This window comes from Marmota marmota, unplaced genomic scaffold (genome assembly GCF_001458135.2).
Source record: "Marmota marmota marmota unplaced genomic scaffold, marMar, whole genome shotgun sequence".
In the NCBI taxonomy this organism is placed as follows: domain Eukaryota; kingdom Metazoa; phylum Chordata; class Mammalia; order Rodentia; family Sciuridae; genus Marmota; species Marmota marmota.
Window position 1 is genome coordinate 10,049,433 of NW_026000229.1, and position 21,045 is coordinate 10,070,477.

A 21,045-nucleotide genomic window follows, 5' to 3' on the forward strand; every position below is an offset into this window, starting at 1 on the left:
AGGAGCCAGCTGGTGGGGGGCGGCTGCTGCAGGTCTCCTGGTCTGTGCAAGCTTTGGCTCTGATTCCTGGGGACCAACCAGCCCCTGACAAAGGGTTGGCCGCGCCAGGCGGGCGGGATCCGCGTTGCTTTGCTTCAGGCGTCGCCTTGGGAGCCACTAAGTGTGGCGCTGGAATTCTGGGTGTGGCTGCCCTAGCTGGACGAGGAACCTTGGGCTTCCCAGCTTTTTTCAAGGCAGGAGCAGCAAATAGATTTGTGATTGATGCCTGTGCGTCTGTCCGAGAGGTGGAGGTAGGGCAGGTGAAGGTGGCTTGAACAAAGGTGGAGGACAGCCCCTGCCCTCTCCCCTACTGCAAAAAACACCCTGTGGGAACCAGGAAAGACACGCACAATCCCATCGCTTGTCTGTGGTGTGTGTCGGGGATGGGGGGGGATTGTTGTTATTGTGTGTGTGTGTGTGTGTGTTTTACTGCAGGTTGAACCCAGGGTTGCTGTACCACTGAAATACATCCCCAACCCTTTTTATGCTTTATTTTGAGGATCTCACTAAGTTGCTGAGGCTGGCCTCGAAATTGCAACCCTCCTGCCTCAGCCTCGTGAACATCTGGGATTATAAGTGTGTCCCACCAGGCCAGCGACTTCGGTGGTCTTTTGCTGGGAAAGAGGGAGAGGCAGGATTTGAGGTTGGTGTGGCACCGAGGTGGCTTGTGACCGGTTTCATTGTGCAGTATCCTCACTTGTGGTCAGAGGCTTGTCCTCACTGCCCATCCCCTGGAGGCAGTCCCCACCTGGGAGGAAGGAAAAAGGAGTAGTCTTTGCTAAAGTTATCCATCCACTAGCTAAATTTGGTGACTGCATTTGGCTCCTGCTATTACTTGGCCACAGCAAACTTCTACACTGCTTTCCCACTCCTTCTTTTAAACACGCCTTTGGTTTCCATAACAACCTATACAGCTGAATTTGTTGCAACTTTTTAGGTCACTGTCTCTTAATCTCTTCCACACAATCTCTGTGTGGTTCTTCTGGTTCCAGGTTTCTCTCCTCCTCCTCCTCCTCCTCCTCATTTTCATTGAGATATGATTCACAAACCATAAAATTCACATCTCTCTCTCTCTCTCTCTCTCTCTCTCTCTTATTTATTTATTTATTTATTTAGCTGTGCTAGGAATGGAACCTAGGTCCTTGCACATGCTATTCACAAGTTCTTCCAATGAACCACACCCTCAGCTTCTCATCTTTTCAAAGTATCCATTTCAGTGGTGTTTAATATATTCACAAAGTTGTGTAACCATGACTCCTCATTCCAGAACATTTTTGTCATCCCCAAGAAGAAACTATATGTACTATTGGAAGTTACTCCCCATGTTCCCCTTCCCGCAGTCCTCAGTAATTACCAGTCTACTTTCTGTCTGGATTTACCCATTTTCATGTTTCCTGTATATGCAACCATATGATGTGATTGGCTTCCTTCACCTTAATGTTTTTAAGGTTTGTGCATGTTGTAGCATGGGTCAGTACTTCATTTCTTTTATGGCTGAAAAGAAATATCATATTTTGTTTATTTCTTCAGCAATTGATGAGTGTTTGAGTTGTTTCTTCTTTTTGGCTATTATATATAGGGCTGCAATGTGCATTTGGGCATAATTTTTTCTTTTCTTTTTTTTTTCTTTTGGCAAAAGGGTACCGGGAGGGGTGCTGGAGTTGGTTCAGTGATAGAGCACTTGCCTGGCATGTATGAGGCCCTGGGTTTGATCCTCAGCACCACATGTAAATAAATAAATAAATAAAAAGACTCATTGACAACTAAAAATATTTTTTTAAAAGGGGGTATTAGGGAATGAACCCATGGGGGCTCCACCACTGAGCTACATCCCCAGACTTTTTCAGTTTTATTTTGAGACAGGTCTTGCTATATTGCCCAGGCTGTCTTCAAATTTGCAATCCTCCTGCCTCAGCCTCCCAGTTCACTGGGATTACAGACCTGTGCTACCATGCCTGGCTGTGCATACTACGTTGTGTGGACATATGTTTTTAATTCTCTTGGGTAAATACTTAGGGGTGGAATTGCTGGGTCATGTAATAACTCTGTTTAATTATTTGAGGAACCAACAAACTGGTTTTCAAAGCAACTATACCATTTTACATTCCCTCCAGCGATGTATGAGGGTTCCAATTTCTTCACATCCTAACACCTGTTGTTGATTATGGTCTTCAAGGAGGAGGTATGGAGAAGCATCTCCTTGTGATTTTGACTTCCTTTCCCAACATCATTAGTGATGTCAAGCATCTTTCTATGTGTTCATTGTCTATTTAATATCTTCTTTGGAGAAATTTTCATTCAAGTGTGTTCATTTTTAATTGGATTATTTGTTTTTATTGTTGAGTTGTCAGAGTTCTTTTAAAATTGTGGTTTAATAACCATATATAACAAACTTTACCATCTTAATACATTTAAGTATGCATTTTAGTGTTAAGTACATTCACATTGTTGTGTATCCAATCTCCAAAACATTTTCATATTGCAAATCTGAAATTCTATACCCATAAACAACTTCTCCTTTCCCTCCTTCCTCAGCCCTTGGCATCCAGCATTCTTTTGGTTTCTATGATTTTTTTTTTCTTGGTGGTGCTTGGGATTAACCCAGGAACTCATGCATGTGAGGGAAACACTCTCCCAACTTGCCTATATCCCCAGCCCAGTTTCTATGAATTTGACTGCTTCAGGTACCTGGTGAAAGTGAAATCATACAGTATATGTCTTTTTTTTTTTTTTTTGTACCAAGTGTTGAACCCAGGAGTGCTTAACCACTGAGCCACATCCCCAGCCTTTTTTAATATTTTATTTAGAGACAGGGTTTCACTAAGTTCCTTAGAGCCTCACTTAGTTGCTGAGGCTGGCTTTGAACTTGCAATCCTCCTGCCTCAGCCTCCCGAGCAGCTGGGATTACAGGCATGCACTCAGCGTCTGGCTGCATTTGTCTATTTGTGGGTAGTTTATTTCATTTAGCATAAGGTCCTCAAGGTTGTAAAAGTTTTCTATATATCTTGGATATTAGTCTTTTATCAAACCTATGATTTGCAGATATTTTCTTCCATTCTTTGGTTATCTTTTCTGGTTATCTTTTCTAATGATATTAGTAGCAAAAAAAGAAATTCTGATGAAGTCCAATTTATCTGCTCTTTTTCTCCCATTTCTTGTGCTTTTGGTGTCATATCAAAGAGACCATTGCCTAATGGTTCTCAAAGACTCACACCTATGTTTTCTTCTAAGAGTTTTATAGTTTTTGCTTTGACATTTTGGTGTTAATTTTTCTATATAGTGTAAGATAAGGGTCTGCCTTCATTCTTTTTCATGTGAATGTCCAGCTGTGCCAGTACCATTTGTTGAAAGATTATTCTTTCCCCCCATTGTCTGGCATTCTTGTAGATAGCTTCTCTTCTCTGTGCCTTCTTTCCTGGAGGAATCTTACTAGCTTCTATTCCCATTGGGCCACTAACTCAGAAATCTGTCCCTCTAGCCTAGACTTTTCTTTGGAGCTCCTCAGTCATATAGGACTTGACATCCATATAAGTGATATCTTCACTTCAATATATCTCCCACTTGTTCAAAACTGAGCTTGTGGTTCTTCCCTCCAAACATGCTCCTCTTCCAGGTATTGTCCCCTGTTGTATCTCAGCAAGATGGCCCAGTACCCTACTCGCTTAAGCCAGGCATCTTCTAGAGTCATACTTAACACTCTCTCCGTTCCGCCCCACATCCAACTGATCACTGAGTCGGGTAGATTCCATTTGGAAATAATCTCCTTAATCCATCCTGGCCCTCCATCCCCACTGCTACCCAGTCCTAGACATCATCTGTCTGCTGTTAGGCTACAGGCTCCTAACTGATTTGTCTCCATGGGAACAAAGGATGAGAGAGTTACACAGTGGATCCCACGCGTTTATCACCTGGCTACAGTAACCTGCAACGTAAGGTCATCTCTGTTTTATCAGCATTCACCCCCCCACCCCCGCCCCCGCCATCCCACTTCTGTTGGATTACTTTTATTTGTTTATTTTTGGGCTACTGAGAATCAAACCCTGGGGCACTCTATCACAGAGCTACATCCCTAGTTCTTTTTTTGTTGTTGTTTGTTTTTGGAGGACACAACATCTTTGTTTGTATGTGGTGCTGAGGATTGAACCGGAGTCGCACGCATGCCAGGCGAGCGCGCTACCACTTGAGCCACATCCCCAGCCCTACATCCCTAGTTCTTTATATTTTCTCTTGAAACAGGATCTCCCTAAGTTGCCCAGGTTGGTCTCCAACTTGTGATCCTCCTGCATCAATCTCCCAAGTTGCTATGATCACAAGCACCACCATGGGCCTGACTTCTGTTGGATTACTTTGAAGCAAACCCGTACATCAGTGCATTTTTAACATACAATGTTGATACTACACTTCCCTGTTTAAATCCATATTTTCATTAATTCCCTGTTACTTGTAAGACAATGACCAAAACCCTTAACTGGGGCCCCAAGGGCCCTGCATGATCTGGCCCCAGCAACCTTGGCAGCCTCATTTCTCACTGCTTCACTACTCACCTGTACCCTCCAAACACCAAGGCCTTGTTTATGGACATCATACATGTCCTGCACATTTGGCCTCAGGGCCTTTGCATGTGATAACCCTCTACAGTGACCCCTCTCCAATTGTCATTTTCCATCTGGTTAGCATTCATTGGCTATCCGCTCAAATACTGTTCTTTAGAAAAGTCTTCCTGCTTCCCAGGGTTGAGTCAGGACTCTGATAGAAGCCCTTCTAAGACCCTGTGCTTTTCCTTCATTGTATATATTACACCATTATAATTATGCATTGGTTTATGTAAATATTTGCTTCATGTCTGCCTCTCCCAGCAGACATGTTGCAGACAGTACCTTGCCTTACCTCCTAGTACACATAACGCTTGCCCAGATCTGAGAGAAGAGCAGGCATTCAATTGCTATTTGTAGAAGGAAGGTAGAAAGGAGAGAGGCTGGCAGTTCTCTGAGGACCAAGCTCCTGCCAGCCTCTCCTGGGAGAGAAGTTTTTCTGACCACACAGGGCTGGTGGCCATATGTAGTTCAACCAGTTCCTGGTCTCTGCTTTCTTCCCCTCAGACATTTGTTTTCCCTCCTGTGCTGAGATTTTCTTCCCTCTTTGCAAAGGAGTAACTGAGGCCCGGAAAGAGAGAGTGGCTTACTCAGGGACCCTCAGCCAGTGAGATATCATTCCAAGCCTGCCCTGTCCTCCACCCCTACCCCTGGGCTCTTTCAAGACCCAAGAGCATTCATACTTGCCTGTGGTCCCGAGGACAGCCTGGTGGTCCACAGAGCCACAGTAATTCTGAGATGGGTGTCCTAGGGTGGTTGGGTGGGGTATGCTGGATGGCATCCCCAGTGGACAGAGCTGACTTGTCCCCAGAGTAGCCACACCCCCTGGCAGCCCTGAGTGGCGGTGTCTGAGCAGTGGAGGCTGTCTGTGGGTCTCCCCCCTCATCAGAGTGGACACCAGGAGCACAGGGGTGCTCTGTTTCTTACTGAATGCGAGTCTGTTTTTAGACCTGAATGACAGGCTTCTTGTGTAGAAATGGCCAGGCCCCAAGTGGCCTGCCAAGAAAAAGTGGTCTGTCACCAGGCCCGCGGGTGCCCACTCAGACAGACACTGCGATGGCAGTGGGCACTGTGAGCCAGGCCAGCCACAGGCAGGGCACTCTGCAGGCCAGCTGCCTGCTTGTCGATGTGTCTGGGCTCTGGAGGAGATCCTGGCTCTCCCCCCCCCCCCCGAGGAAAGCCTCCCGCTTTCAGCTGTTTGTCCCTGTCTGTCTCCCTGGTGACTGTGCTCACTCTGCAGGCCTTTGAGCTACTGGCAGGAGGGAGAGGCAGCAATTGCTGGACTCAAACCTCTGGAGGCAGGAGGAGAAGGGAGGGATCCTGAGCATGGCTGGGCCTGAGCCATGCGGGTGCCTCCGGGCCCAAGGGGTGGGAAGCAGCCCCTGGTGTGACAGGTGTGAAGGGCCTTCTCCCGCTGGTTGCTGCTTCCGTGGGTTGCAGTCTCCAGGGAATGCAGGGCATGTGTGGAGTTTTATAGGTGCAGTTGGGACCCAGGGGGCCCTGGTCCTCGCTTCCCACAGGGAGATGCACCTCTAGGTATCTTTCCAGGAATGGGAGGCTCTTGGCTCTCAGTGGTGCTGGTGGGATGCGCAGCTAAGTGGGCAGGGTGAAGCTCATGGTCCACCCTGGACTGGACTGTGACCTCTCTCGGATCCTCACTGCAGTCCTGGAGATCTGCAGGTCAGATGTGGGAGCTCCCTCCCCAGCCCCATCTTACAGAGACACAGACTCAGAGTCAGGGGAGTTAGAAGCAAACCTGAGTGAGTCGCTCCCACTCCAGGTCTTGTGTCCGTGTCACGAGGGCCCATTGCTTCTAAACAAATGACACAGAGGAGCTTTTCAGCTGGGAGAGTTTCAGTCAATAAGTGGTTCTTGAGCACTTACTGAATGCCTGGTGCTGTGGGAGGCTGTGGGGAATGAGAGGCAAGTGGGACATAATCTGGTGGGGATACAGAGTTAGAGTAGGTAGTGTAGACCCGAGATGTGTCTGAGCAGATAGTGTGTGGACTGGGAGGGAGGGCTCAAGTCTCAGGAAAGAGGGGTCTTCTCTCTAGAGATTCAGGTCCTGCTTCAGGGAGGAGGTTTTGGGGTTGAGGACAGGGTTTCCGTCTTGGGCAAGAACAGCTAGCTCTACAGAGCCTGAGCACTTCAGCACCCCACCCCCAGAATTCCATCCCCACATGGAGCTGGGCCTCTCTAGTGTGCTTTGAGAACTCGGACCTGAGTAAGGAGGTCAAGGAGCAGGGAAAAGGGGGATTGAGCCCATTATCTAGGGGTAGTCTAGTCATCCAAGTGGCAAATGTCTGGGTGGACCAGATCTGGCTCTAGCAAGAAACCCACCAAGGGTAGGAGGTGAGATCAGCTTTGCTCTCAGCTCCTCCAGCATCCACTAGACAGGAAGACCCAAAGGTTTCTGAGACACCTGTAGGGAGGAGCTCTTGTTAGCACCAAAGCTCAAAGGGATCCTTGTTTAGCCTGAATCCACTTCCACCAAGGACTGGGCCAACCCACTCCCTCTCCTGAGCCATTCTCTCTCCCAGTTTGTTTGATTCTTTGAGTAGAGAAGACTGGGAGAGCGGGGAGTTCTGATCTAGGGAACCCCAAACCCCAGAAGGGCCCCTGCATGGTCATCTCAGCCCAAGAGACATCCCTTTTGTCTGGAGTCTTTGGGGAGAGTGAGGGCTTTGCCAGGGAAAGTCACAGGAAGGGTACAATTCCAGGTCCCTCAAATCGTCCAGCCTGTGCTACAGTGGAAAGAGTACTTTCTGCCAGACTGGAATATGGATCATCGCTCCGCACGTTCCCAGGTGTGTGCTCAGGAGCAAGGTGCTTTTCCTCTTGGGGCCTGATTTTCCATCTGTATAATAGGATGATGCCATCTCCCTTCAGAATGAGAGCTGAACTGAGGATAGAGGGATTCATGAGCTAGATCTCTTCACCTTCTCTCTATGGGCCACCCCAGGAAGAAACATGGCTTCCTGGGCTAATGGGGCATGTCTTGATCTGAATACTTTCCTGAGTTTTCTGCTTGTCCTGGCCCTCAAGGCTCATGGTGGGTATGAACTTTTATAATTTATTTATTTATTTGTTGCTGGGAATGGAACCCAAGGCCTTGTGCATGCCAGGCAAGTGCTTTTCTGCTGAGCCACACCCCCAGCCCTCATGATGGGTATGGCTATGGCCGTGGCCCAGGCTTGGGTGTCAGACAGACCTCCTTGGAGCCCAAGCCTGTATGGATGAGTCACAGAGCCCCTTCTGCCTCCATTTTCCACCATGGAGTGTGGGTGGTACCACTTGCTCTATGTTAGTTGCCTAAATGATGTCATCTACAGTGTGCCCTAGTTTGCAGTCTTTGGGTAAACCAGGCAAGGAGGTTTCTTGTTGGCTGCAAGTGCTGAGCACTGGAAGAAGAATTAGAAGTTAATAGGCAGCCAAGGAAAGCAGACCTCCTTTGCTGTCTCCCAGACTCTGGGCTTGGACTGTGGCCCCCTGTCTTTATCTGCACCTTTCTCATTACCTCTTGCCTCTGGGTGCTCCCAGAGGTTCTGCTCCAGATCCACGAAGCTAGGTCCCCTGCCGTGCTCTCTCCTACCTGTTAGTTCTGGCTGCACATCTCTACATCTTGTGTTTCCCAGTTAGGATTCATTAGAAAGGGAATTTGATGGGTCAGCTCCTCTCACAGGAGGCTGCTGGTCAGCATGCATATGACTTGGTTTGGGTCTGCAACACACCTGTGGTTCTGTCCACTGTGGTCAGGGTCACTTATTAGGTCTTGTGAAAAGGGGTCTCCGGCCCTCCACATACGTCCTTCAACTCAAAGCTGCTCCAGGAATGAAGGGAAACAAATTAATATTCCAGTCTAGGTGTCCTCAGGCCCCTTCCTAAGAAGTTAGGTTTGTGACTACACAAAGCACCTGACCCTTCCTGAGCCCTTTGCGGTGGGATCTGAGCAGAATGTCTGCATTGGGACCCAGTGAGTATCCTCCTGATTCCTCCACACCTGCTCACTAGCCCAACTCCCCAACTATGGGAATTTCTCCCCTTTTTTAGTCAGTGGAAAGGGTGTAGCAGTTTTCCTAGATATGGAATGTCATCTTCGAAAAGAAAAAATGAAGTGCAACTTCTGTGTAAGTACAGAGACAGCAATTATAGGATTATTTTTGCAAAGGAAGGAAATTACTTTTTACTCTCAATTTTCAGTGTGTTGATGATAAACCTGACTCTGTCCACCTCATCCTAGCTAGCCCTCAGGGGAGGTTTATTAACTAGTTTCTGGCCTGTGTGTCAGGACTGTGATTTTTGAAAGAACATAATGTGGCTCAGAGTTGACCTCTGATATGTGGGAAAGCTGTCTTGTCACTTCCTTAGCACAACCCAGGACAAGGGCTACATGGGCTTAACAGACAAAGGAAATCTGTATTAACAAGAGGATGCCCTGCCTGAGCACAATGGAAGGCTCAGGATGATCAGGACCTGAGGTCCTGAGCCCAGGCAGATGGACTGGCCTCAGAGAGGTACAGTATGCTTCTCCCTCTGAGCCACAAAGAAGGAGGAGGCAGAACTTTTCCAGTGGTTTCATTTTTTTGTTTTGTTTTGTTTGTTTGTTTTTAGTTGTTGATAGACTTTTATTTTATTTATTATATATGGTGTTGAGAATTGAATCCAGTGCCTCACACTTGCCAGGCAATTGCGTGACCACTGAGCCCCAGCCCCAGCCCCTCCAGTGGTTTCTTAACGCTGGCTCTGGGTTCACATTACTTGGGAGCCTTTAAAAGCCTCAAGCTAAACATACATCTGCCTTGTGACCCAGCAATTCCAGCCCAAAGTGTTTGCCCAGGAAAATGAACACTTGTGCTTACAAGAGTGGTACTAGAGTTTTCATTCCACTTTCATAACAGGCAAAAACTGGAAAGTGCTCATGTGCCTCAATGGCAAACACAAAAATTGTATACCCATACAAAGGAATTGTAAATCCTAGTGAAATCACCCACTTCACAATCACACAAAACTGTGATTCTTTCAAACACATAGCTGAGTCAAAGCAGCCACATAAAAGAGTGTGTAGGTATAATTCTGTTTACATAAAGTCCCCAAAGAGGCAAAGGCAATCTCTGTTGGAAATCAGGGTGATGGTTTTCCCTGGAATTTGAGGGGACAGGCAGTGAAACTAGAGAGAGGAGGAGGAGGTTCTGGGGGACTGGTCCCTGGGTATGTGTTCATTTTTGAGATGCATTTAATTGTATGTGCGCTTTTCTATATTTAAATTAACTTTAATAACAACTTAAAAATATATAGTCACTAAATGCTACCCCCAGAGATTCTGATATAACTGTTTGGAAACAGGACTCAAGCATCTCTTTTTTTTTTTCCCCTATAAAGACTTGCAGGTGATTTTTTAGTTGTAGATGGTCATAATACCTTTATTTTATTTATTTATTTTTATGCTGTGTTGAGGATCGACCCCATTGCCTCACATGTGCTAGGCAAGTGCTCTACCACTGAGCTACAGCCCCAGGCCCTTTGCTGGTGATTCTACTGTGATTCTAGCCAGCTCCACATTAGTGCTAACAGGAGAGTGGGTGGCTTTTCTCTGTGAGGAAGGAGGTGAGCTGTGTGTGCTGAGTGGGAGGTAAGGAAGGAATGAGGAGACCTGGGGAGCATTTAGACCACCCTAGAGGGAGGAACCCCAAATCTAGGCAGCTGAACCTCAGCTTTCGAAGCTCTATTCTTGTGTCTGGATGGCTGCTTCCATTGTTTGTGGGTTTGTAATCTCAGGGGTCGGTCTGTGCTAAAATGCATTTTTTGATTTTTCTGTTTTTTTTTTTTTTGTACTGGAGATTGAGCCCAGGGATGTGTAACCACTGAGTTGGATCCCAAGATCTTTTTATTTTTTTTTTATTTTGAGACAGGGTCTCATTAAACTGCTTAGGGCCCCACAATATCACTGAGGCTGGCCTGGAACTTGAAATTCTCCTGCCTTAGCCTCTCAAGTTGCTGGGATTGTAGACACAATTGTAGATTGTGCCTGGCTATGATGCATTTTTTTTTTTTTTTTTGAGAATAGTGCTGTTTTTAGATCTTACCCTGGAGATCACAGAGGCCTAATGTCCTGGCTGGCTGTGGGAGAGCTGGCTGCGGGAGAAGTGGAGCTGGCCCTGGGTATGACCTGTAAGATGCTCTTGTATTTCAGATGTCCATGAGAAGTCAACGTGGGAGAGTGTGGGCATCTCCCTGGGGGAGGAGAAGCCCCAGGGGATGACCCTGCTGCCAGTTGTAGAGAAGGCCACTCCTGTGACCACATAGGCCAAACTGACTCAGGCTGCCAGGCCTGACTGGGGTTTTTGCTTCAGTGGTGGCCACAGGCATTGCTACTGCCAAAGGCACCCTGGGTCCTGGAGGGAGGTCTGTCCTAGGTTAGGGAGAGCTGGGTGTGGGGAGCAGGCTATGCACAGACAGCCAACAGGAAGAAAGCCACATGGACACTGCAGTGGACACCAGAGAGGTCCAAGTGGCACTTTCTTTCTTTTTTTTAATATTTATTTTTCAGGACACAACACAATGCCTTTATTTCTATGTGGTGCTGAGGATCGAACCTGGGTCCTGCCCATGCTAGGTGAGCACTCTACCGCTGAGCCACAATCCCAGCCCCCAACTGGCACTTTCACCAAAACACCCCAGCCTGTCTGGATCACTTTCTCCTGCTACCTCCCACCTGAGTTTCCCCTTTGATCCATCAACCCGTGTGGGTTGATCATGGTGCAGCCCAGAGCTCCTGGAGGGAAGAGTCCAGTTGTGGTGACCCTGCCAGCTCCTGTCCATTTCTCCCTCCTTCTTTTCTTCTGGGTTTCAGCCATTCTTTGTGTCCCTTTCACTCTTACTGCCTTGCTTCTCTCTCTTTTCTCTTTGGGTGCTGTCATCTCTCTTTCTCTCTGTCCTTCCTGCCTTCATTCATTTAGCAAACACTGGCTGTGTGCTGGGGATGCAGAAATGTAGCAGACACACCCCTGCAGGAGCTCAGAGTCTGGGGGAGGCAGATGAGTAAGCAGACAAACGCAGTTGGGTCTGGTAAGTGCTGGGGCAGCAGCATGCAGGAGAGACAAGGGACCACGGAGGAGGGAGTAAGCGGCAGCTTTGCTGGAGGAAACCAAGGAAGGTTTCACAGAGGAGGTGACATTTGAACTGGGGCTTTCCATAGGACCAGGAATTTCCCAGGTAGATAAGCATGGTAAGGGATTCCAGGTAGAGCCCTGTGAAGGGTGCCTGGGGCTGCATGGGAGGGAGTGGCAAGATGTGAGGAAGTGGAGGGGAACTGCAAGGCAGTGGGCAGGAGAGGGCAGGGTCAGAGCTGGCCCAGAAGGCCCTGCTGGCAGTGTGGCTGTACCTGAGAGAGGCAGGTGTGTAAGAGCGAGGTATGTTGGGGCAGGTGTTGTTAGGGAGCTATTGCCAGCATCCAGGAAAAAGACAAGAGCGGCCTGGGCTTGCCTGGTGTAGCAGGAATGGAGAAACAAAGATGATCCTGTGGTTAAGGAGTGGCAAGCCTGTGGAGGCCAGGTGGGGGTGGGAGAAGAATGAGTAAAGACTTTGGCTGGGTATCTGTGCCGATGGTGGAGTCTTCCTTGTATATTGGGGCTCAGAGGAAGCAGGTTTTGGGGGATGAGGCTGAGTCCACTTAGATGGATGCATCTAGATGGCAGGGGATAAAGAGTCAAGTTTGGAGATGGAGATTTGGGGGTGTCTGCCAGGTGGCAGTATTTTGATCCTGGGGGAGGCACAGAGAGCAGAGTGCATAAGGCAGGTGCTCTGTGCAGTCTGATCCACGAGATCTGCGGGAGACTTGCATCTCTAGGTCCCCTACTCACTGTGCCTCTCCCTCTCCTCCTCCTTCTCTTGACATCTCCCATCAAGTGCTGGCTGCCTATCCCCACCCCTTCCTGTAGGGCGGGCCCCATACCAGGCTCCTGGTGCGATAAGCTCAATAAGTATTTGTGGAAGGAATGGAGTGGGCAGGTGGCCCGGGTCCCACACCAGCCAGTGGGGCTTGGGACAGGCAGACTCTGCCATGCCTTCCAGTAAGCTGTCCTGTGTTTGGACCAGGCTTAGCAGTGGAAAGGACCTCATATGAATTTTTCAATCTTGAGTCCTCCCTTTCATGTTAAAAAGGCTGCCATTCCCCTGCTACATCCCCTTCATGACTGTAATTACTTTTGTAGTTTTGACTGAAAAAATAAATGTAATTTCAGGATCCCGCACCCTATATTAACTCCACAGTTTAAACGTGGGGTTAGGTTGGGATGGGATGGATGGGTAGAAGCTATGGTTTATGACTCAGGAGGTATATGACCCAACTGGCTATGGGGGGAGTGTTCATAGGAGGAAGGGAAATGGACAGAGGCTGCCAGCAGTCTGGGGGCCCAGGCTAAGCTCATGCTCTTGAAGCCCCCTCCTTGGCCTTCTGTGTCACAGCCCAGTTGGTCATTGGGTACCCCTGTGTCTGACAGGTTCTTCTGGTGAGTACTGGACGACCCTTTTCCCCAACCTTTACATGCTCACATGTAAAGAGGTTGCTTTTAGTTTAAAGATATTTGAAAGTTCGTTGTCCACAAGTGACTCCAACTTACCTCCATGATTTTCTTCATGGAGATGCAGCCTTCTTCTGATGCCTCATGGTCAGGTCTGCCTCCTCCAACCTTATCATTTAGCTCCCTCCATCCATCGACACCCTGTCACCTTGCTCCTGCAACATGGGCTCAGGGTAATCAGTGATGGTTGAGGAAGAGTCCCTGATCTCCTGAAGCCCCTGAAGATGGACAGTCACAGCACACCAACTCATGTCACAGATACCAAGGGGAGACTTCCAGTTAGGGTGCCGTGAGTGCCTTCAGGCAGGGGCTCCCCGCCCAAGTTGCAGAAAGGCTAAGAGGAGGCTGTAGACCTTAGGATTTGTCATTTGGACCTTAGGATGAGTCAGGTTTAAGATCCAGCCAAAGGTACGGTTATCTATGCAAGAATATAATCCTGCCCAGTTTATGAGGTTCTGCTTCCCTTTCTCTGGGAACCCTTCTGTGACTATTTAGTCCGCAGGGATCTTGGTTCTCTGAGCACCTGCAACCCTGAGAACTTGAATCTAACTTTCCACTTTTTCCCATGGATAACCTGTTGTGTCCCTTGGCCACCCTTTAGGCTGCAATATGTGTTCTTTGGAGTTAAGTCCACATCCTTTTTCTTTTTTTTTTTTTTTTTGGCCTGGTAGTCCAGGAGACTTACTGCACTGCAGGGGCCTACCCTATGCAAGGTACACACCAAGAGAGAAACAGAGATGAATGAGAGAGGTGGGTCTACCACACAATAATCAAATACAAGTATAGCAAAAACACCACAGAGGGGTTGGAGTTGTGGCTCGATGGTGGAGCACTTGCCTAGCATGTGTGAGGCACTGGGTTCAATCCTCAGCACCGCATAAAAATAAATAAATAAAATAAAGGTATGTATAAAAAAAGAGCAATGTACCTTTAGAAAATACCACAGTCAAAAAGGCAAATGATAAACTTGGAAAAATATTTGCAAAAATGATAAATGAAGGATTAATATTCTCAATAATTTATACAAAACAAGACTCATAGATGAAATTCCAATAGCAAATATATATTTGGGAAAAAAGTACCTAGAATTAGCTTGTCAATCCACTAATTTCATTTCTGAGAATCTATCCCACAAAAGGACAGTGACATAGGGTTTCTCATGAAATCATGTTGAGCAACAAAAATAGAGTATGTAAATTATATGCAATACAATTAATTTATATAATTATACACTTATTCATAATTTTTTTCTTTGGGTGATTTTTAGAGATTTTTATTTTTTGGTACCAGGGACTGAACCCAGTGGTATTTAACTACTGAGCAGCATTCCCCCACTCTTTTTTACTTTTTATTTTGAGACAAAGGGTTGCTAAGTTGCTTAGGCCCTTGCTAAGTTGCTGAGACTGACTTTGAACTTGCAATCTTCCTGCCTCAGCCTCCCAAGCCACTGGGATTACAGGCATAGCCACCATGCCTTGCTAGGAATTTTTAAATGGCTAATTTTGACTTTTGTCAAAATTTGATCTGTGTATTTTATATTTCTCATATTCTCTGAAATGAATGTTAAAAAAGTCAAGGGAAAAAAAATCCTCTGTGAAGTGTGAAATGATGGAAACAAATAAATCTGGAAGTTAACCTTTGAGAGTCAAAGGGTCAAATCATTAGCATAATCTGTCATTTCATAAGATTCAGTAAAGACAGTCATGTGTTCCTTAATAGTGGGGAAACGTTAAGTGTTCTGAGAAATGCATTGTCGGATGATTTTACTGTCGTGCAAACATTTGTGGAGTGCTTTCACAGATTTAACACAGCGATGATGTCACAATGTTATATAATCTTATGGGATCACCAATATATATGTGGTCTTCCCATCGTAGACCAAAATGACTTGTATATGTTGAATGTACCAAACCCTTTACAAGTTTGAGGACGGAGGCCGATTTATGGTAAGGTTTCCTGGCTCAGTATCTTAATCTCTACAATGGTATGGTGGGAGGGATCCAGACTAAATGCTTTCTGAGGGTCTCCTGGCAGATCTTGGACTAAGTTAGTAATTTTTTTTTTTTTAAATACAGGGGATTGAAAACAGGGCTGCTTTGCACTGAGCTAAGTTCCTAGACTTTTTATTTTTTCTTTTGAGTCAGAGTCTTGCTAAGTTGCTTAGGGCCTCACTAAGTTGCTGAGGCTACCCTTGAACCTGCGATTTTTCTGCCTCAGCCTTCTCAGTTTCTGTGATTACTAGCATGTGCCACTGCACCTGCCCTGACTTAGTCATTCTAGTCTTTTTTAGTTTGCCCAATCACAGAGCTGAGTTAATGATGTATTGGGATTTTCAGGTTTCAGATTCTAGTTCCTTTATGATGGGGGAACACCACACAGGACCTTGATACCTATTCTGGACCACCATTCTGCTCTGTCTTGGCCCTTCTTCCTGCTCAGTCCTTGGGGCCTCTCAGGTGGAGCTACTCTGACTGCTCAGGTTTTACTGTTGCCAAATCTGAGGGAGAAGAATGGGGGAACCCTATTCTTCACAACTGTTAGGTAGAGGCAGCAACTCAAAGGCTGCTGGGGAACCCCACCTGTTTAGGGAGAGTATCTTCGCACCTGAGACACTTAAAAATTTTTTTTTCAGTTGTGGATGGACACAATACCTTTATTTTATTTATTTATATGTGGTGCTGAGGATCGAACCCAGTGCCTCACATGTGCTAGGCAAGCACTCTACCACTAAGCTACAACCCCAGCCTTCCTGGGACATTTTTGAAATGATTTGGCTGTCATGGTCGATGTCTCCTGACTGTCTGAAGGTGACTGAGGCCACTTCCTGATATGGGCCTGATCTTTCCCTCCCAGCCACTCTCACCTGTGGGTTGACTGGAGTCCAGCTCCAATGTTAGCTGCATCATCAGTTCCTTAGCTTTGATAAGGCCACCCATGCTCAGCAACCTTTCCCAGAACCTGACAGTTTATAGTAATGCTGCCCAGGCACTTCAGTAAGTGGTTCTTTCAGTCATAAGTAAGTCTCAGAGTCTCCCCTGCCAAGGTGCCTCCTCTAGAGTGAGGCTGGAGATCCAAGTCTGCTGCTTCTCACAGCTGCCTGGTACTCAAAATGAGATGGACAGATTGATTTCCTTCTGGTCCAGGCATTGATTAAACCTCAAGCTTCCAGGAAAAACCCTATGGGAGAAGCCCCACTCTGTCATTGCTATCTCTGAATTGTGATGTCTTCAAACTCATCTTGGATATTAGGGCCAGTCTGGGGTGGTGGACAAAGGTAGCTGTCCAGGTCATGGTGTTTCCCAAATATCCCCCTTCCTGATGTGGGCCTGTTTCTCCCTAGCAACCAACAAATGCATGGAAAAATGATATCTCTGAAGAGCCCTGTGTCCTGCACGGAGACACCAGTCAGGGTTCAGGAGCCCCCAGAATACAGGTGAGTCCCCCCACCCCCAATCAGAGGCACATGCAGATTGAGGAGTGGAAAGTCCTCAGGAGGTGACCTTTTAGAAAGGGGACCTTAAGGGTGGTCAGGGCCCCTTAGCAAGTCTGTTACATTGGGCATAGGCTGCCCAGGGCCTCTTCCTGCCACCCCTCCAGCATATCCCGATGCATTGGGACCTAGTAGAGTCTAGGCTTCTCAGGTTACCAATGGCCTCCCTGCCCACTTGTCCTCTAGCTAGCCTGGTCAGGGAAAAGGTTTGCCTTTCAATACTACCTCCTCCCTTAGACTGGTAGCCTCCATCAATCTGGATGAGCTTGTGCTGAGTCCCGAACTGCACAGCTCCAGGCCACCAGGAGGAGGCTGCAAGGAGGCCAGGCCTGCCAGATCAGGCCCATGGCCTGGCCCCAGAGCTGTGAGTCTAATGTCTCCACCTCAAGCCTCCCCCACCAGAAAAGGTCACCATCCCTATACTGATGGTTCCTCTGCCTACTACCCTTTAGCCAAAGAAATGGGAGAGCTACCCGTGGGTGGGTAGCTCCTGAGCATCTTGGGAGACTGAGGCTCAGGCTGAGCATACTTCTGGTGGGTGGCGCTCACACCTGCCTGGGAAGGAGGGGTCTCAGTGCCTACTCCCCGCTTCCAGGAGTGCCTTCCCCAGGGATGAGCTGTGTGCTTTCTGTACTTAGAATTTTGCTGTGTCCCCTTGAGAAGGGCTCTAGTCTCCAATCTCTGCCCCAACCTTCTGGCTCAAAGCCAGGCAGAATTGGCTCTGAGGATGCATGGGCAGGACTCAAGGGTTCTTTGTCCCTGGAATGGAATGTCTCCTTTGCAGTCTGTACTGGTCAGAAGGCTTGAAGGGTGAAGAGATAAAGAAGTGTGGCCGGGAAGGGGTAAGTGTGGGGAGACTGACTTCCCACTGCTCACCAAGGGGGGGGGGTGCCCTGGGCTGTCTGAATTCAGTAATGACTTTTCAGCCACTAGGTTGTCAGCTGGAATCCAGGAGACCTAAGTGGGTGTCCCTGACTGGGTGGGAGTGGGGTGTCCCCCGCTCCATTTGCAGGCTGCCTGTCAGGATTCAGCGTTTCCAGGGGACAACCTGTGCTTGGAACTCAATCCTCCACACCCATTGGCTGTTTATTGGCAGCTTCATTTGAAGTCACTAGATAGGGGGCTGTGGCAGTTTTCTTGGTGACTGGAAAAGGGTCCTTTTGGTGGTTTGATCTCCCTGGGCTTCTCAGATTCAGCCCATGTGTTTGCAGACACTACTGAGTAAATACAACCAGCAATACCACAAGCTGTTTAAGGACATCCCCTTGGAGGAAATGGTTCTCAAAGGTGAGCTGTCTCCCTGGTGTGGCTGCCAGGTGCGTGCAGTGCCTGGGGCCCAGGCACTCTACTCTTGAGGCTCCAAGGCACAATTTAGATATGGGAACTGGTTGCCCTTTGGATGCAGTTGGTGCTTCTTCCTCCAAAAGTGTGAGAAGACTGGGCTGGTTTGGGATATGAAGTTGAATTTATGAAGTTTTTCTTGAAGAAATGTAGGATTCCTCATTTATTTCTGTTCTGTTTTTATCAATGACTGTTGTTTCCTGCTCATGCCCCTCACTGAGCATGTGCACAGTCAAGGCCCCAGTGGGGCCCAGCAAGAGGTTCTGCCTGGAGGTAACAGAAATCCAGGCTTAGAGACTCAGGCAGGAACCTGCTTGGACCTTGGAGCACCTGGGGGGATGTACTGATTGGGGCCTGGGATGGAGACAGGGAGTCTGAGAAGGGCAGATGCTGAGGCTGGACTCTAGACTCCTGATTGTGAAGATCCAGGCCTGGGGCTTCTTGAGCTGACTTACTCATGGCAGTCTTTTCTCCTGTGACTTCCCAGTGTGCTCCTGTGCCCTCCAGAGGGACCTCCTTCTCCAGGGCCGGCTCTACATCTCCCCCAACTGGGTCTGCTTTCATGCCAGTCTCTTTGGCAAGGATATCAAGGTAGTCATGAGTGGTAAGGTTGTTATATGTCCCAGTGAGGACCCAGCCCCAGCCCAAGGAAGAGGCAGCTCCCGCCCTATGGGCATGCATCTAGTCATGCCTTCCCTCTGCATGCTGGGCCCTTGGTGAAGCCTCTCACTTTGATGAGAAGCATCAAAGTATCTCATCTGGTATCCAGGGAAGTAGTCCTGCCCCTACTAACAGGGTCCCCAATCTTGAATCCACATGTGGCTTAAACAATTCATAGCCAAAGTCTCTGGGTATCTCAGAAATGCCTTCAGAATCAGAGAGGGATGTCACATTTACGTGGACCCTATTTTGGCAAAGAGAGAGTGCAGGGAACTCCAGGAAACTCCACAACCTAAGTGTGGGATCTACCAGAGATCTGCCGACCAAGTTGGTTGTATTCTTGGTCTATTGGATAAAGGTTCATATCTAGATGAGAATCCAGAGTGGCATGTGCTATCATCAAGGTGGGACAAGGTGTTGGGGATGTCTGGAAGAGAAGCCTGGATGACAGGGTGGAAATTTTAAATGCTCCTCCATATGAGGTCAGCCTTCTGCAAGGTGTCCATGCTGAGATCATTGCCAGCTATGGCTGGGGCCCTATGTAGGGAGCAAAGGGACTGTGTCCTTGGGACTGAGTCCTAAGAGAAGTATGCCTCTCCGTTTCAGGTGGTCATTCCTGTGGTATCTGTGCAAATGATAAAGAAACACAAGATGGCACGGCTCCTTCCCAATGGACTGGCCATCACTACCAACACCAGTCAGAAGGTCAGTGGGTATCTGGTCCAGCACTTCCTTGTCAGTTTTTCCACACCCCAGACCCAGGAACCCACTGCCTGGCTCTGGCCCACCCCCAGGCCTTTATTTCTTCCCACCCTGCCACTTTCCAGTGGATATTTTAGGCCATATAATAAGCTATAAGAGACAGCCCTGTGTGCAGGGTGGGGTGGGGGGGAGGTGTTCTTATTATTGAGTCTCAGTCCATATCCCTATGGGCCTGACCCCAACTCATGGAGGTGGCCTACTGGCACAGCAATCTCACTACTTCTTTCTATTTTTTCTCCATGTCTCAGTATGTCTTTGTGTCACTTCTTTCCCGGGACAGTGTGTATGACATGCTGAGGAGGGTCTGCACCCACCTACAGGTATGGAGCTCAGGGACAGAAGTTGGGTCAGGGGGACTGTTCAGGACTGGACCCCAGTCTTGGGACTAGGCTGTTATGGGAGGTCAGCCTATCTTTCCAGCACAGGGAACAGGAGACGGGAGAGTGAATAAATGCTCTGGCTAAGTGTACTGTGAGCATATCTGTTTGAGGCCAGTGGGCCCTCGAGTGCCCTCATGTACATATACGCACTCACTTATGTACAAATAGACAGGAGCATGTGGCAGCTTCCAAATATGGCCTACAATCCTCTCTGGCTTGTGGTGAGGAATGGCAGTGGGGAGGGGTTGGCAGAATGGGAGGTTAAGTTGCCTTGCCCTCTGCTCTAGTATGGAATGGGGGGACCTGCAAACTCTGGGAGCTGAGCTTCACCAGAGACAATATGGCATATTTGGAGGTAAAGTTATCTTGGAGAATATCAAGGCCTCGGCATGTCTAACCTTGCCTGTTTCTTTTCCTCCTCAGCCTTCCAGCAAGAAGAGTCTGAGTGTAAGAAAATTTCCAGAGGAACCGGAGTGTGAGTCTCTGGTGAGAGCTGAGGCTGGGAGCAAAGACAGCTGAGAGTACTGTGGCTCCGAGGCTTCAGGGTCTCCTAGGACCCTAGAAACCAGGTTCAAAATCCCGTGGCCATGCTGTGCCAGAGGTCCCCTAGACTCCATGCCACACTGAGCTGCTTAGTTCCTTTGCAGACTTCTGAACAGAACAAAAGTCTAGGCCCTGGAACAGCATTTAGGTTGAGTCCCACACCTGTATGGATGCAGGGCCCGGTGATCCATCCTCTTTCCTTTGACAGTCAAGAGGAACTCCAAAGACTATCAATTTACAACCCACACTGAATTTAGGTTTGCTGAGGTCCCAGCTGTTTGCTTTGGTATCTGGGGACCTGGATAGTCAGAGCCAAGTTTTTAGTGAAGAGGTAGATGTAGAAATGATCCCAGGGTGTTTGAACCCTGCTCAGTAACTATTAAGCATTCAGCCAAGCATGCAATATGCATAACATGGTTCAGGGGACAGAAGGTGATGTTCCCATTTCTATTGATAGAGACCTTAAGTCTCCCCTGTCAATGTCAGTGATTTGTTCAGAGTTAGAGACCAGAAAAGAGGAGCCATAATGTACGGAATATAAGGCCTACTGTGCCGATCTTTTTTAGACTCAGATCTGAGCATGTACCAGGATTGACTTATCTAAGAATCTGCTGTAATTCTAACTAGTGGCCCTCAAAGACATTGTTTCCTGGCAGAGG

The 21,045-nt window shown here is 47.9% G+C and overlaps 1 protein-coding gene across 8 annotated transcripts in view; it reads left to right on the plus strand.

Moving 5' to 3' along the window:
* Gramd2a (GRAM domain containing 2A) overlaps nucleotides 1–21,045 on the plus strand; it is a 42,079-nt gene that overhangs the window by 16,933 nt on the left and 4,101 nt on the right. For 2 of the 8 annotated variants that reach the window (XM_015480061.2, XM_048793415.1), the window contains 7 exons: nucleotides 16,551–16,643; nucleotides 17,485–17,542; nucleotides 17,912–17,987; nucleotides 18,529–18,632; nucleotides 19,308–19,406; nucleotides 19,712–19,783; nucleotides 20,267–20,329. In XM_015480061.2, the coding sequence (XP_015335547.1) occupies nucleotides 16,551–16,643; nucleotides 17,485–17,542; nucleotides 17,912–17,987; nucleotides 18,529–18,632; nucleotides 19,308–19,406; nucleotides 19,712–19,783; nucleotides 20,267–20,329 (565 nt within the window). Of the gene's footprint in view, nucleotides 1–5,105; nucleotides 6,026–7,351; nucleotides 7,439–11,180; nucleotides 11,245–12,016; nucleotides 12,041–16,550; nucleotides 16,644–17,484; nucleotides 17,543–17,911; nucleotides 17,988–18,528; nucleotides 18,633–19,307; nucleotides 19,407–19,711; nucleotides 19,784–20,266; nucleotides 20,330–21,045 lie in introns of those variants that run through there. The other 6 variants (XM_048793413.1, XM_048793412.1, XM_048793417.1 and 3 more) reach the window with 6 other exon arrangements.